We start from the raw sequence: 16,532 nt of genomic DNA, 5'->3' as shown, positions 1-16,532 counted from the left end.
CCCTTAAAGTCAACCTCAGTGACCAGCTTTTTGTAAACTGAATGGATGTGTTTTCGGTGGAGACAAAAGGGACAGCAGACTCTGGAATCTGGAACAACAAACAAAATGCTGGAAGAACTCAATGGATCAGGCAGCATCTGTGGGGGTGGGGTGGGGGGAATTGGACAGTCAACATTACGGGTCGAAACCCTTCATCTGGACTGGACGATGGATCTCCACCTGAAATGCTGACTGTCCACTTCCCTCCACAGATGCTGCCCGACCCGCTGAGTCTCTCCAGCAGTCTGTTTGTAGGATGTAGTTCAGTGCCTGTTTTCATGCTCCAAGGAACCATTCCTATAGTTTTGAAATCTCAAAACCTGCAAGCTCAGGTCTTTGCTGTTGAAATCCCAAAGGCTGTTTCGATGTTGGAAATGCCAAGAGAAACACCGGGCACCAGTATCTCCACCCTCCGCCGTGGCAGCCCCTTCGCTTTGCCCCGTGGTACCCACCGGTGTCCTTGGGGCTGATCAGTTGGGAGTGTGCAGTGGCCCCCTTGTGCACGTTGTCCGTCACCTTCCACCGGACGATGTCCGTGCCATCCAGTTTGTTTGTCCGCACCATCGGCGTGTCCAGGTAGTTGGAGGCAAGCTTGCTCTGACGGAGCATGTAGTGGTCTTCCTTAAACCCGACCATGGTGCCTGGAGATGGAATCGTGCACAAGCGCAATAACCGCTCAGTTTAAAGCATGGTCTGAATAAAGCATTGAAAGATGCGAAAGCATAGATTACATGGAGCATCGATAGATGGAGTCAGATCACAGGGCAAAACTCAAGACTTCATTTACATAGCGCCTTTCACGTCGCACTGAGGAGGTCTTGAACTGCTTTGCGGCTGATGGAGTACTTGTGATGTGCAGTAAGCCAGGAAGCTGACACAAATAGCAATGACCAGGTAAACACTGACTGAGCAATAACTACGGGCCTGAGTCCTGGTGAGGACTCCCTTGCACCTCCTTACACCCGTCGGATCTTTCACCTCTCCGCTCTGAGGGAGGGCAGCTGGGCCTCAGTGTGGCTTCACCCAGTGCAGCAGATCCTCAGGGACCCGAACATAGGAAGCTGCCGTTCAGGGTTGCTCTTCCTCCTGGCGGGATGGTCGGTCCAGAATTGGGGAGTAACCCCTCTCTCCCAAGCGGCGAGGATGCTGGATTGTGGAGCGTGGGGGATTGAAGGCAGTTTATTTGGGGAAGGGGTGGAGAGATCTGGAGCTAAATTGGATGGATGGGGTGGAGGTGGAGATCTGCCATAATCTGAATGAAGGGAGGGGCCGCAACAAATACTGCCAAACTTCCTCTGAATTACTCCGGGAGAAGAGATCGTTCCTCCGAGGCACTGCACAGTGTTCTGCGCTTCCTGTGCACCAGGTGTGGCTGATGTCCATCACAATCCCCTGCTGGACGGGGCTGGAAATAGGCCCTTGAGTCCTAATTGCCACATGCCTGAACTGGAGGGCCGTCTAACCACACAGGGCTTTAGAGGCACAGAGTCACACTGCACGGGAACAGGCCCTTCGGCCCAACCAGTCCGTGCCGACCCAGATTCCCATCCAAGCCAGTCCCATTTACCCACGTTTGGCCCAGATCCCTCTAAACCATTCCTATCCAGGACCTGTCTAAGTGTCTTAAATGTTGTTAATGTACCTGCCTCAACCACTTCCTCTCGCAGCTTGTTCCATATCCGGACCAACCCTCTGGGGGAAAAAGTTGCCCCTCAGGTCCCTATTAAATCTCTCCCCTCTCACCTTAAACCCGTGCCCTCTAGTCCCTGATGCCCCAACCCCGGGGGAACAGACTGTGCACCCTCACTCTATCGATGCCCCGCATGGCTTTATACACCTCTGTAGGGTCAGCCCTCAGCCCTCCATTCCCCTTCCTCCATCCTTCCCTCCCTCCTCTCCCCCTCCATCAGCCCCCTTTCTCCGCTTCTCCCACTATCTCCCTCAGCCCCATCCCCTCCCTCCATCTACCCCCTCTCCCTCCAGTCCCTCCCCTCCACCCTCAGCCTAAGCCTTCCACTCCCTCTCTCCCTCACCCCCACCCTCTGTCCTTCCCTCACTCTCTCCCTCACCTTCCCCCTCTCCCTCCCTCTCTTTCCCTCCTCCTCCCCCCTCCTTCCTCCCTGTCTCTCCTCCACTTCCCTCCCTCTCTCGTCCTCTCCTCCTCCCCTCCTTCTCCCCTCCCTCCTCCTCTCTCCCTCACTCCCTCCCTCACTCCCTCCCCCCTCACTCCCTCCACTGACCACCACCATGGCATCGCCCACGTTCAAGTTCACGCTGTGTACCGTACTGGACCCTGCAGCCCAGTTGCACCTGATCCAATATCCCAGCTCGAGATACTTCCCAACTTGAACTGTTTGAGAAACAGGCCCCTTCCCCAATTCTAAGAGTGGACTGACGTTACCTCTTGCACAACACGGCAGCATGGCACAGCAGGGCAGTCTCGCACAGCAGGCCTGGGATGGGAGAGAGAGACATCATTACCGGCACGGACCTCAATCACACACCAAATAATCACAGCGTATACCTGTGGCTCCAGACACCTTCAGATCCCCGCACTCTTAAACCAGTCACTTCAATACAAATTATAAAAGAACATGCATCAACATTAGGGCAGCAGGGCCTGAAACCACAAAACCCAGTGCGGGACACCCCTAAAACATGAGAAACTAGGAGTAGTCCACTCGGCCCCTCAAGACTGTCCCATCATTCAATACGATCATGGCTGATCTATGCTGGTCTCAACTCCTCTTCTGTCTAATTCCCCATAATCCACAACTCCTCGATCTTTCAAGAACTTATCTACGCAACTCTACCTGAGACTGGAGACCGAAAGCCACAGATTAAGGCCAATCCTATCTCCAAGCTGCAACAAGTCTTGGTCCAAGCCAGCAGGAGTAGTTTCATAAGATGATAGGGTGCTTACATCACAGGAGACCACCCATCCCAGTTCATGTACCCCAGTCAGGAAGAGCTGTGCACGTTGACCCCGCGTTCCTGGGTCTCCATCCTGAGCTGTGTCGGTTTCAGCACCATAAACATAGGTCCAAGCACTGGTTAAATGTGGGGATGTGTCCACCACCTCATCAGGCAATGAGTTCCACACCTCCACTGCCCTCCGCATGAAGAAGAAACCTCTTCAGTTCCCTGAACCCTTCCATCAGTGACCTTAGAGCCATACAGTCTGGTTATTGTCCTCTTGGTTCCAGGAATTAGTTCCATCCACCTTGGATAAATCTCCCCTCAAAGAAAACCACCCCCCACCTAGACAGTTCCTCCTCATGACTAGAATTCTACAGCCCAGCAATATGTTCCGAAATGCCCCCCTCACCAGCTCTCTGCTGTCACAACTTCTTGTGTAGGAGACACGAGAGGCTCTAGATACTGGAATCTGGAGCAACAAACAATCTGCTGGAGGAACTCAGCGGGTCGAGCAGCATCTGTGGGGCGGGGAAGGAATTGTCGATGTTTCGGGTCAAAACCCTGCATCAGGGTCAATGCAGGACTGATGTAGGGTCTCGACCTGAGACGTCGACAATTCCTCCCCCCCCCCACAGATGCTGCTCGGTCCGCCGAGTCCCCAGGCAGATCGTTTGTTGCTTTTTGTTGTCTAGCAGTCTCCTAATTCCAGGAAGGATACAAGTTCCAGCACAGGATTCTGCTCAAGGTTTCTGTGCCTAACCCATATGCCTTCTTAACCACCTTAACTTCTTCCCAACGTCCGCTGCTGTCCTGCACACCTGAATATCCTACCATTCATCACAGATTCCCTTGTCGTGACCTCACATGCCCTTTTTCTGCCCTCCTGACCTGTCACTGATCACTTGCTGCAGCTCCTGCCTGCTCCCTCACCGTCAATCACAACTGCTGACTCTGCAGAGAACTCTAAATCACCACACTTGTAAAAATGCTCGATAAATAGCGCAGGGATCAAGGGTCCGAGCTCTACACCCTCCAGAGCCCCACGGGAAAACACCCCTGTAGTCAGCCCATTGATAAGATAAGATATTTCTTTATTAGTCACATGTACATTGAAACACACAGTGAAGTGCGTCTTTTTGCGTTACTGAGAACGTGCTGGGGGGCAGCCCGCAAGTGTCGCCACTCTTCCAGCGCTAACATAGCACGCCCACAACTTCCTAACCCGTACGTCTTTGGAATGTGGGAGGAAACCGGAGCACCCGGAGGAAACCCACGCAGACACGGGGAGAACGTACAAACTCCTTACAGACAGTGGCAAGGGACAGCCGGGTCGCTGGCACTGTAATAGTGTTACGCTAACTGCTACACTACCGTGCTGCCCATATCACTGCCCCGTACCACTGCCCCACGAAGCAGCTTTGGATCCAACTCGACTCTTTCCCCTAGATCCCACGGGCCGCTTCCTGAAGGTGGATGGTCCTAGTTCCCTCCTGTCTGATAAAACCCGAGGGGAGACCAGTTCTCTCCAGACCGTCAAACCATCAACTAGACCCTGCCCAGGCCGAGATGCTCATGGTTTCATTCTGAACACCCAGGGATGTTGAGTCCATAACAGGACAGGGCAGTGCAATTCTCCCAAGGCCCAGACATCTCCGCCTGAGTCACGGAATCGCACAGCACGGAAACAGGCTCTTTGGCCCAACACGTCCCTACTGATCTTTTCCCCCATCTACACTAATCGCATTTGCCCGCATTAGGACCGGATCCTTCTGCGCCTTGCCTGTTCAAATGTCTTCTAAATGCCTCTTAAACGTAGCTAAGGATAGGTTGAGTGAGCTGGGGCTTTTCTCTTTGGAGAGGAGGAGGAGGATGAGAGGTGACTTGATAGAGGTGTACAAGATGATAAGAGGCATAGATCGAGTGGACAGTCAGAGACTTTTTCCCAGGGCGACAATGGCTAACACGAGGGGACATAATTTTAAGGTGATCGGAGGAAGGTATAAGGGGGATGTCAGAGGTAAGTTTTTTTTACACAGAGAGTGGTGGGTGCGTTGAACGCACTGCCGGCAGAGGTTGTGGCGGCAGATACATTAGGGACATTTAAGAGACTCTTAGATAGGCACATGAATGATGGAGAAATGGAGGGCTATGTGGGAGGGAAAGGTTAGATAGATCTTAGAGCAGGATAAAATGTTGCACAACATTGTGGGCTGAAGGGCCTGTACTGTGCAGTAGTGTGCTATGTGGCGTTTGTATCTGACTCCAATGCCTCCTCTGGCAACGCGTTCCACGTGTCAGCCACTCTCTGGGTGAAGAACCTACCCCTCGGATCCCCTTTGAAACTCCTTCCCCTCACCTTAAACCCCTGCCCTCTTGCTTTAGGTACCCCGACCTTGTGGAAACGATTGCGACTCTCTACCCTGTCTCTGCCTCTTGTGAGGTTACGTCCATCCGCCGGGTCTTTCTCCTAGCGGCGGATCGGAGAGGTGGCCGAGGAATCACTCACCCGGCAGCAGGCACAGTACTTCCAGCACAGCAGCAGCAGCAGGCCCAGTAACAGCATCAGGAATATGATGAGTGGAATCAGCCAGAGGAAGCCTCCCGGAGGGCAGTCTGGAGGAGGAAAGAAATCCATCAGTCTGGGCCTGAGGGCGGATGCATCTCACGGCTTGGTACGGCAACTGCTCTGCCCAGGACCGCAAGAAACTGCAGAGAGTTGTGGACACAGCCCAGCGCATCACGGAAACCAGCCTCCCCTCCATGGACTCTGTCTTTACTTCCCACTGCCTTGGCGAAGCAGCCGGCATAATCAAAGACCCCACCCACCCGGGTCATTCTCTCTCCTCCCCTCTCCCATCAGGCAGAAGATACAGGAGCCTGAGGGCACGTACCACCAGGCTCAAGGACAGCTTCTACTCCACGGTGATAAGACTATTACAGTGAGATGGACTCTTGACCTCACGATCTACCTTGTTGTGACCTTGCACCTTATTGCACTGCACTCTCTCTGTAGCTGTGACACTTTACTCTGTACTGTTATTGTCTTTACCTGTACTACATCAATGCACTCTGTACTAACTCAACGTAACTGCACTGTGTAATGAATTGACCTGTACGAACGGTATGCAAGACAAGTTTTTCACTGTACCTCAGTACAGGTGACAATAATAAACCAGTACCGCTACCTCCTACGCAGGGCACAGTATGGCTGGAACGTGGACCAACAGCAGGGTTCCACTATCAGCAGCACAGCCCAACCCTGCCACCTGGAGCCCTCTAGTTGCCCCCTCGCTTCTGAGTAACTCCCCCTCCCCAAATAACTCCCCCGCAATACCAACCCCTCCCCTCCAAATAACTACCCCTCCCCCACCTTACACAACCCCCTGAATATCTCCCCTCCCCCTCTGAATACCTCCCCCTTCCCTGCCCTTCCAAATAACTACCCCCTCCAAATACTGACCCCTCCTCCCCAAGTACCTCCCCTCCCCTCCACATATCTCCTCCCATCTCCAAATAGCTCCCCTCCCCCACCCCTCCAAAAAAACTCCCCTCCACACCCCCATCCCATCCCAAGGCATGGATCACATTCACTGGGACAGAGTCCTGGGACTCCTGATGATGCCACAGTGGTGGGAACGTGACTCCACCCCCCCCACCCCGAACCCACACTTACCCCCTCCCCCCCCCCCCAAGACATGACCAGGCAATAAACGCCCAACCTTGCCCAACCTGCCGGCACGGACGAGCAGGGGCCGGAGACCAGTGGCTACACACTGGGCAGGGTGGGCTGTGTCCTTGAGGTTCAGTTACCTGGGTGCCCTGGATTAGCGGAGAGGGGCCGAGGGTCAGCGGCTGGGTGGGTTAGTGGAGGACGTCAGCTGCCATGCTCAGAGGCTAGTCAGGCTCCTGACACTCATGGGCATGCAGTTGTTATTCGCTGTGGAATTTATACCCAATCCAAACCTATCAATGCCTCACCACATGAAGACAGACACACCGGGGCAGGATTGGGGTCTCAGAAATCCCGTCCCCCACCACCACCCAGCAGTCCCCCCCCCACAACAGCCATCACTTCAGAGCCAGGCACTGCCTATGATTCCATTACCCCAGTCACCTCACCCCACCGCCCCCAATCACCTCACCCCCCCCCATCACCTCACCCCACCCCGTCACCTCACTCCACCCTCCCAATCACCTCACCCCACCAATCACCTCCCCCCCCCATCACCTCACCCCACCCCCCCCTCACCTCACGCCACCCCCCCCCCCCCCCCAAACTGCAGACAATGCAAATTCAAAATAAAAGCAGAAAATGCTAGAAACACTCAGCAGGTCAGGCAGCATCTGTGGAGAGGGGAATGGGTTTAACGTTTCCGGTCCCAGACCCTTTACTCCCCAACCTTCTACTTTCTGAGATCACTGACATCTGACCCCCAACCTCCCCAACACCACAAGCCCCTGATCTCCTCAGTCTCCCCCCTCTGTGAGCTGCCAACCCAACCTCCTGAACTCCCTGACCCCTGACCCACCCCCAGGTCCCAAACCCCGGCCCCGGGCCACACTCGTGCTCCAGTCACTGACTTTTTCTCCCTTCCCCCAGCCTCCTGGATCCACCCTTGTCCACAAGCACTGCACCGCCCGGGTGCTACTGGCTCGCTTTGGTGGGCCACCAACAATGCAGATGGTGAAACACCCTCTCACTGCCACAAGGCTCAGCTGTCACAGTGCAGGACAGTTCCTCAGCCGGCAGTGGAGGTCTCTGAGACATGAGCTGCCCGCCCAGAGACCCTGCCATTAAACAAATATGACCAAGGTCAACCTCCTCTGCCTCCCTCCGCCTTCCACAGGACAACAATAGAGCATTAACCAGTCCTGGTAATCTGCCTCAAACCAATCAATCTGTAGCAGGAGGCGAGGAAACCCTCGGTAGTGACAGGCTTTGTGGTCATCGACAGTTCCCAGCCTCCAAACCCCTTTCCCACAACCTCACCCTTACTCTGCACACATCTACAGGCTGGGAGCCGAAAGCTCCAAGGTAAGCAGAAGCTGGCAGCTCTGATGACAGTCGAGCCGAAACGCAAACCGTTTCTCTCTCCACAGACGCTGCCCGCTTAACCCGCAGGGTGTTCTGATTTCTCTGTCCTACGCACCTTTCTTCTTCAGCACCTGGATGTGGCTGATGTTGGAGTGTGGGAATCTCTGCACCGTGTAGTAGTACGTGCAGTCATCATCCTCATCGCGGAACTCGCAGCTCTCCGTCACTTGCTGGTCTGCAGGGGCAAAACAAACCATCAGCTCACCAGCCAGCCGGAGCCATGGTGTCAAGCCTGTCCCGGGAAGAAATGCCGGCCAGTGCTCAGTGCCGGAGGTGTGCTCCTCCGGGGCTGAACTGCTAGGCTGTCTGCCCTCTCAGGGACGGACCCTCCACAGCACCAGGGGATACAGACATTGTTCTGGTGACATTTTTCCACCGGTCTGCAGGGTAACTGGCCACGTGTCCGCGGGCACCATGGTTGAGTTCCGCGCTCGGTGGTCCCCTCAGGGGATCGTGTGTGTTGTGGACGGTGAGAATGCAATTCTCCTCTGTGATGCGTGGTACGTTTAGCGGGTGTTAGATAGCGTTATTTTGCTGTAGTTTTGTAGCTGTCTAGTTTGTTTTCTTCTCTTTCTGTATCAGTTGTAGTGTGTTGTCACTGGTTGTCCTTTTGTAGTGCTTTTAGTTAATAAACATTTATATTAAAAAAAAGCTGGCCACTTGTGAGTGCTCTGTGCACTGATACACAGCATCAATTACTGGTTCAACTACCAGTTTAATTAGCTTGGCCCAGCCTCGTGGGCTGAAGGGCCTGTTCCCGTGCTGTACTGTCTGATGTTCCGTCACTTCACCATGGCGACGGTACACACACAGCAGGTGAAGTACTTTGGGAGGTAACCAGAGTAGAGATTTACGGGAATTGGCAAAGCTGATCCCGGGAAATCCGCCTGCCGAGTTTCAGGTCCGAGGGTACACGCCGACACTGTCACTCGGGAGACGTCCGAGAGGGCCGTGTGGGTGGCCGAGGAGGCAGCGGAGGGAGGGAACCGAGGCACTCACCTGGCTGCAGTTCGTCCACGAACTCGAACACGTTGCTGCACTTCTTGCAGTTTTGTCCCTTCCTCTCCCCGGTGTTCCAGGCCTGGCACTGGACACAGCTCCGAGTGTCCTCACACAGCCCCAGGAGTTGCTGCAGGACACAGAGAGGGGAAAAGAACCCAGTCTCATCAATGATGGAGCCCAGAACCCTCAGCTCCAGTGAGAATGGGGCTGTAAATTCGGGACCCGGGGCAGTGAAACCATACCCACAGTAGGACTGGATCCCAGACGGGTTTATCTGAGGGCTTCCTCATCACCAACCAAGGCCTGCACATCCCTCTCAGCTGCACCAGGAAACCTTGGGCCTCACTTTGCCCGATAGTACAGCAACAGTGGGGAGCAGTCCCAGAACTTACCCTCCCCTCAGTCCTGCTGGTGACCTTAGGCCGGAGGCCCACACACGACCTGGGGAACTAGACCAGTGCACAGTGGGGTCAGGGTGCAGACACAACCCAGTCACAGCAGACTTCCTGAAATCACTGCCAGCACGGGTGGCAGGTGCCCTGGGGTCGTGACTCCTTTCAAAGTAACCCATTATTCATCTGCACCTTACCTGCACGTTCAGACCTCCATGAGGTTAAAGAGAAACGTAGTTTTTATTGTACAGAATGGGAGATAAGCAGAAGCAGTGAGTTATTGTGTGGGGGTGGAAAGGAGGAGATTTAACCCGGGGCTATAGCTCAGACTAAGGAGATTAGCTCCACCATTCAACGAGCTGATCCCCTGCCTCGTCTGGTTCCCTCCCTAACTCCCTAATGCCCCGAGAGCCCCCGCACTGTCAGTGAACGGTCCCGGTCGCCACTTGGAGTCGGGCTGCCATCGGCCATCACTGCCATGGATAACCCTGGCCGTTATCACCTATGGAGAACTTTACAGGGGTAATGTGTTGGTGGTGTCTCTGGAGTACTTGCTGCGAATCACATTGCTGTTTGTGGGAGCTTGCTGTGTGCACACATCTCGAACAACATCTGCTCCTGGCAAGGCTCTGCAGCTGTGAAACACTTTGGGGTAGCGGGGGCGGCAAAGTAGAAAGGTCTGTGCCTCAGACGACTCTCCTTACCAGGTAGGTGCTGCTGCCACAGGTTGGGTCTGTGTTCTCATCGTCACACTGGCACCGTCCGCACACACAGCTGCCTTTGTCGTTACACAGCCTCTGTGATAAGATGAGATAAGATAAGATAAGGTAAGATAAGATAAGATATCTTTATTAGTGGCATGTACATCGAAACACACAGTGAAATACATCTTTTTGCATAGAGTGTTCTGGGGGCAGCCCGCAAGTGTCGCCATGCTTCCAGTGCCAACATAGCATGCCCACAACTTCCTAATGTCACAAACCAGCAACAAAAGAAACACACTGAGCATGATTCAGTGTTAAAAACTATTTTATTAATCACTACTTATGATAATATGGAAAATAAAAGTTAAAAAAAAATGTTAGTATGTTAGAATTCAAAAATGTTAAACCTTGAACGTTAACCCCAAAACTAAACTCTTCGTGTGTCTGTGTGACAAAGTCCAAAACTCCCAGTTCCGGAATGGTTCTTAAAGTTCAGTTCCGCAAGCCATAAGGTGAAACATGAGCAAGGGCTTCTTCAACAACCACCGTTGTCTGAAGATAAGATGTAGATGTAGAAAAACATAGAGAGAGTACATACGAAATCCAAATGTTCCACGATGGAACCCAAACGACACTTCAGTGTTTACTCGGTAGTGACTTCCTCACCCCGAAAAGCATCCGAACCGTGGTCGTCCACACAAATACCTGTTTCCTTCTACAGGTCAGCAACAAGGTGAACTCCACCGGATTACTTCCAACTTCCATACATGGATTTCAGTGGCAAACACAGTTATTGTTTCTCATCCACCGATAGAGAAAACAAGCAGGCTGGTGTCTCTCTCCCTTCTCTCTCTCTCTCCTTCTTCTGACTTCTTCAACAACGTCATTACGTCCTTTATCTTCTATTGACGTAAGCACGCCCCACACACACATACACACACACTCTCTATCTTAAAGGGACTTTCACTGAGTCCGTAACACTAACCTGTACGTCTTTGGAATGTGGGAGGAAACCGGAGCACCCGGAGGAAACTACACAGACACGGGGAGGACGTACAAACTCCTTACAGACAGCGGCAGGGATTGAACCCGGGTCACTGGCGCTGTAAAGTGTTACACTAACTGCTACACTACAGGTCAGGAGTCTGCAAACTGCAGGTGGATAGAAATCTCCTCCCCCACTGCCCTCTAGTTCGTCAGCTGAGAAGGAGGGGTGGGAGAAAGTCTGCTCCTCTGAACCACACACACACACACAACACACACACGACACACACAGATGGTCCAAGCAACAGTTTCCGACGCTGCTGGGAATTTTACCAGTTATACAAGGGAAATACAGCAGAGGGAGCCCTAACTCCACACTCAAGCAGGGTAATGTTGCTCAGTCTCTCCCCAGTCATGGGACCATCGACCTGTCCAACGTTCCTCACTGCTACCTGTGGGGTCAGAGTAATTCAGCCCTGTATTGTTTATTTCTATAACTTTGCATAAATTCTTCTCTCTCAAACCACATAAGGATCTCTGGGCCCACACAAGGAGCAGCAGTGGCTCACTTGTTCTCATAGATGTGCCTCCGTTTAATTAGCTGTTTCTTTCCCAACTCTGAGAATTGAACCCCAGCATTCAGCCTCATTGGGAAAACACACGTCAGATTCAGGACTTGATCTGAAAAACGTGGTCTTCAGTGTCAGATAAAATGGGCAAAAATAAATTGTGTTTTACATCTCACTCAGAAGAAAACTTCTGAGTGAGATATTTGTTCAACTTCGTTTGACAAGGTTCCACATGGTAGGCTTCTTCAGAAGGTCAGAGGCCAAGGGATCCAGGGAGGCTTGGCCGTGTGGATTCAGAATTGGCTTGCCTGTAGAAAGCAGAGAGTTGTGGTGGAGGGAGTGCATTCGGATTGGAGGGTTGTGACTAGTGGTGTCCTGCAGGGATCGGTTCTGGGACCTCTACTTTCTGTGATATTTATTAATGAATTGGATGAGGGGGTGGAAGGCTGCATTAGCAAGTTTGCAGATGACACAAAGATGGGTGGTGTTGTGGATAGTGTGGAGGGCTGTTGAACCTTACAGAGGGATATTGATAGGATGCTGAGCTGGGCTGAGAAGTGGCAGATGGAGTTCAATCCAGAGAAGTGTGAGGTGGTACACTTTGGAAGGACAAACTCCAAGGCGGAAGACAAGGTAAGTGGCAGGATTCTGGGGAGTGTAGAGGAGCAGAGGGATCTGGGGGTTCATATCCACAGATCACTGAAAGTTGCCTCGCAGGTGGATAGGGTAGTTAAGAAAACTTATGGGATGTTAGCTTTCATCAGTCGTGGGATCGAGTTTAAGAGCCGCGAAGTAATGATGCAGCTTTACAAAACTCTGCTTAGACCACACTGTGTCCAGTTCTGGTCGCCTCATTATAGGAAGGATGTGGAGGCGTTGGAGAGGGTGCAGAGGAGATTTACCAGGATGCTGCCTGGATTAGAGAGTATGCATTATGAGGAGAGACTAAGGGAGCTAGGGCTTTACTCATTGGAGAGAAGGAGGATGAGGGGAGACATGATAGAGGTGTACAAAATATTAAGAGGAATAGATAAAGTAGACAGCCAGCGCCTCTTTCCCAGGGCACCAATGCTCAATACAAGAGGGCATGGCTTTAAAGTAATGGGTGGGAAGTTCAAGGGAGATATCAGAGGGAGGTTTTGCACCCAGAGAGTGGTTGGTGCATGGAATGCGCTGCCTGGGGTGGTGGTGGAGGCTGATACATTGGTCAAGTTCAAGAGATTGTTAGATAAGCATATGGAGGAATTTAAGTTAGAGGGATATGTGGGAGGAGGGGGTTAGATAGTCTTAGGTGTGGTTTGAAGGGCGGCACAACATGGTGGGCCGAAGGGCCTGTATTGTGCTGTACTGTTCTATGGTTCTATGGAATGTTTTGAAGGCCAGGAATCGAGTCGCTCTCACCCACGTCCACCTGCCATCCTAAATCACCTTCACCCTCAGTATATCTACGGTCCTCCCGCTAATTCCAGCTTACTCCATTTGGATCGATGCAGGTGGCATTACTGATGGGACATTCGCAGGAGGGACCCATCCATCCATCGTCACATTGACACTTCTCCTCAAAGCATCTACCACGAGCTGTGGAAAACCAGAAAGGAAGCAGAATCAGACACAAAGAATAAATATTCTGGGCACAAAGGCCATTCAACCACAGTTCAATTTTGGAAAGAGCATCAAATCAGTACAACTCAAATTCAATCTCATATTCATACTGCTAATCCTATTGGTCAATCCGACTTGTACCAGCAATCCTATTGGTCAGTCCTACTCACGGCCACCTCCATTGGTCAGTCCTACTCACTGCCAACCCCACTGCTCAGTCCTACCCACAGCCAACCCCATTGGTCTGTCCCACCCACTGCCAACCAACCCCATTGGTCAGTCCTACCCACTGTCAACCCCATTCATCAGTCCTACTCGCTGCCAACCCCATTGGTCAGTCCTACCCACTGCCAACCCCATTGGTCAGTCCTACCCACTGCCAACGCCAATGGTCAGTCCTACCCACTGCCAACCCCATTGGTCAGTCCTACCCACTGCCAATGCCAATGGTCAGTCCTACCCACTGCCAACCCCATTGGTCAGTCCTACCCACTGCCAACGCCATTGGTCAGTCCAACTTTGAGCCATTGATAGCTTTGACTAAATATAGAAATCTTTTGAAACACAATTATCTGTTGGAATTTGAAAAGATGGATTTCTATCAACTGATGGCTGCAGTATTACATCTTTCCATCTTTCTCTATTGGCAGTGGTGGCGAAGCCGGCCTAACCCAGCCCTCTGAATGGACGCAAGCCAGGCTCCCACTGTAGGATGAGGAGTGGGAAATTCACCTTAAAACGTCCTTATTGTCAAGCAATCTATTAACCATTGACTGATTTCTGAAGATGATCCCAGAAATCCTTCAGTTCTTTCTCAAGGAGTTTGAGATGGTTTGGTTCAATTGAAAACAATTACCACCAGTCACCCCCCCTCCCCCTCCATCCTCAACTCCCAGTAGGTACTGCCAGGCCTGTGGTAACTACCGATTCCATCAGTAGTGACTACCTCTAACTTTCTCCACTGCCGATCAACAGTTAGCAGCAGACCAAAGAGCTGCCCAGGAGGGGAGGAGGCAGGACAGACTGGGAGTGGAACTTTCAAAGTCCCTCAGACATTGGTGCCCCGGGATTGGTCTCGCTCCTGGCCAGACGTCAGCCATTTGCTGGTCTGAACCCCAGGAGCTCAGGCATCTCTCCAGACCCCACCAACTTACCCAAGACTTGCAGAACAGTAATAGAAAGGGGGGGGGGTGCTGCATTGTTGGAGGCAATGCCTCTCCGATGAGATGTAACAATGACAGCTCCACTGGGGAGACATAAAAGAAAGACCTGCGGGAACATTGGAGGAGCAACAAATGCCCCCTGCTGCCCTGGTCAACAACTAATTCGTTAGCAAATAACAGTAGTTACGTATGTTATTTGCTCTTTTTGGGAGCTCACTGTGAACAACTGAGCTGCTGAGTTTGCATTACAGACAAGGCTTCTTCAAAACCAAACCACCATGAAACTCTCTGTCTCATCACACCTTTCTTCCTTCACCAGCAGCCCAGACCCGCACCGAGGCCCAAGCGCACTCACCGTTACACGTGAAGCCTGCATAGCGTGGGCACAGCAGGTTGCTGTATTGACAGTACTTCCCATCGTATTGTTCCAGATGGTTCTCTGAGTGGAGGCAGTGACAGATTCCGCACTGACACTCCCCGCGGCCGGAACAAACCTGAGAGCTGTTGCTTTTGGGATCGATGCAGTCTCTGACGTCCCCCTCGGTGCCCATATGGCAGTCGCAGTGATGGCCCTTCCTGAAGAGAAAGGCAGACGTTCATCAGCTAACGTGATGTCGTTTGAGCCTCAGGCCTTTGTGACAGGAGAGCATTCATGCTTTCAAACCTGCGGCGCCCTTCACTGACAATGTGGCTGAAAGACATCAACTGAAAGACTGACTACCTTTCCCTCGCATCTTTTGTTACGATACAGGAGGCCATTTGGCCCTTTGAGTCTATGCCAGCTCCCAGAGGAAGTCCACCATTCCCACTCTCACATGTACTCCCCCGCACCCTCTCCTCACCCACATTCCCATTAACTGCCCCTCTTCACTCTTCCAGCACCCACCTACACACTGGGGGCAAATTACAGCGGCTGATTAACCTCCGGACCCGACCTGGGGGAAACCCACATGGTCACAGGGAGAATGTGCAAACTCCACACAGACAGCACCGGAGGCCTCGAAAGCTCCAACCAGCCCACAGACTCAGCCTTCTGGGGCAACGATTCCTGATTTCTCCTGCCCCTTGTGTGAAGAACTGCTTCCTGATACCACCCGAGGGGACAACTGTGACGTCATGCCTCTTCTTTTTTTAAATCCCCAACTGGGTGAAAACCTTCTCTCTTTCTATTCTGTTCCATTCCTCTAGTATTTAAACGTCACAATCAGATTGCATATCTCAACCAATCAAAACCAAGCTAGAACATAGAACAGTACAGCACAATACAGGCCATTTGGCCCACAATGTTGTGCCGACCTTTAAACCTCGCCTAAGACTATCTAACCCCTTCCTCCCACATATCCCTCTGTTTTAAATTCCTCCATATGCTTATCTAGTAATCTCTTGAATTTGACTAATGTACCTGCCTCCACCACCGCCCCAGACAGCACATTCCATGCACCAACCACTCTCTGGGTAAAAAAAACCTTCCTCTGATATCTCCCTTGAACCTTCCACCCATTACTTTAAAGCCATGCCCTCTTGTATTGAGCATTGGTGCCCTGGGAAAGAGGCGCTGCCTGTCCACTCTATCTATTCCTCTTAATATTTTGTACACCTCTATCATGTCTCCTCTCATCCTCCTTCTTTCCAATGAGTAAAGCCCTAGCTCCCTTAGTCTCTCCTCATAATCCATACTCTCTAAACCAGGCAGCATCCTGGTAAATCTCCTCTGCACCTTTTCCAACACCTCCACATCCTTCCTATAATGAGGCGACCAGAACTGGACACAGTACTCTAAGTGTGGTCCAACCAGAGTTTTGTAGAGCTGCATCATTACCTCGCGCCTCTTAAACTCGATCCCACGACTTATGAAAGCTAACACCCCATAAGCTTTCTTAACTACCCTATCCACCTGTGAGGCAACTTTCAGGGATCTATGGGTATGGAACACCAGATCCCTCTGCTCCTCTACACTGCCCAGAATCCTGCCATTAACTTTGTACTCCACCTTGGAGCTTGTCCTTCCAAAGTGTACCACCTCACACTTCTCTGGATTGAACTCCATCTGCCACTTCTCAGCC

General features: G+C 52.0%; 1 protein-coding gene across 4 annotated transcripts in view; it reads right to left on the bottom strand.

The window, feature by feature from the left end:
- The window catches only part of itgb4 (integrin, beta 4), a 110,842-nt gene that overhangs the window by 46,348 nt on the left and 47,962 nt on the right, over positions 1 to 16,532 (bottom strand). For all 4 annotated transcript variants that reach the window (XM_052032778.1, XM_052032781.1, XM_052032779.1 and 1 more), the window contains exons 13-20: positions 14,825 to 15,045; positions 13,179 to 13,282; positions 10,152 to 10,244; positions 9,053 to 9,182; positions 8,109 to 8,228; positions 5,465 to 5,571; positions 2,441 to 2,492; positions 492 to 680 (exon numbers count right to left, since the gene is read on the bottom strand). In XM_052032778.1, the coding sequence (XP_051888738.1) occupies positions 492 to 680; positions 2,441 to 2,492; positions 5,465 to 5,571; positions 8,109 to 8,228; positions 9,053 to 9,182; positions 10,152 to 10,244; positions 13,179 to 13,282; positions 14,825 to 15,045 (1,016 nt within the window). The remainder of the gene's footprint in view (positions 1 to 491; positions 681 to 2,440; positions 2,493 to 5,464; positions 5,572 to 8,108; positions 8,229 to 9,052; positions 9,183 to 10,151; positions 10,245 to 13,178; positions 13,283 to 14,824; positions 15,046 to 16,532) is intronic.

Source organism: Pristis pectinata, chromosome 18, assembly GCF_009764475.1.
Source record: "Pristis pectinata isolate sPriPec2 chromosome 18, sPriPec2.1.pri, whole genome shotgun sequence".
NCBI lineage: Eukaryota > Metazoa > Chordata > Chondrichthyes > Rhinopristiformes > Pristidae > Pristis > Pristis pectinata.
The sequence above is the reverse complement of the archived record's forward strand: the minus strand, read 5'-3'. Positions and strand labels throughout refer to the sequence as shown.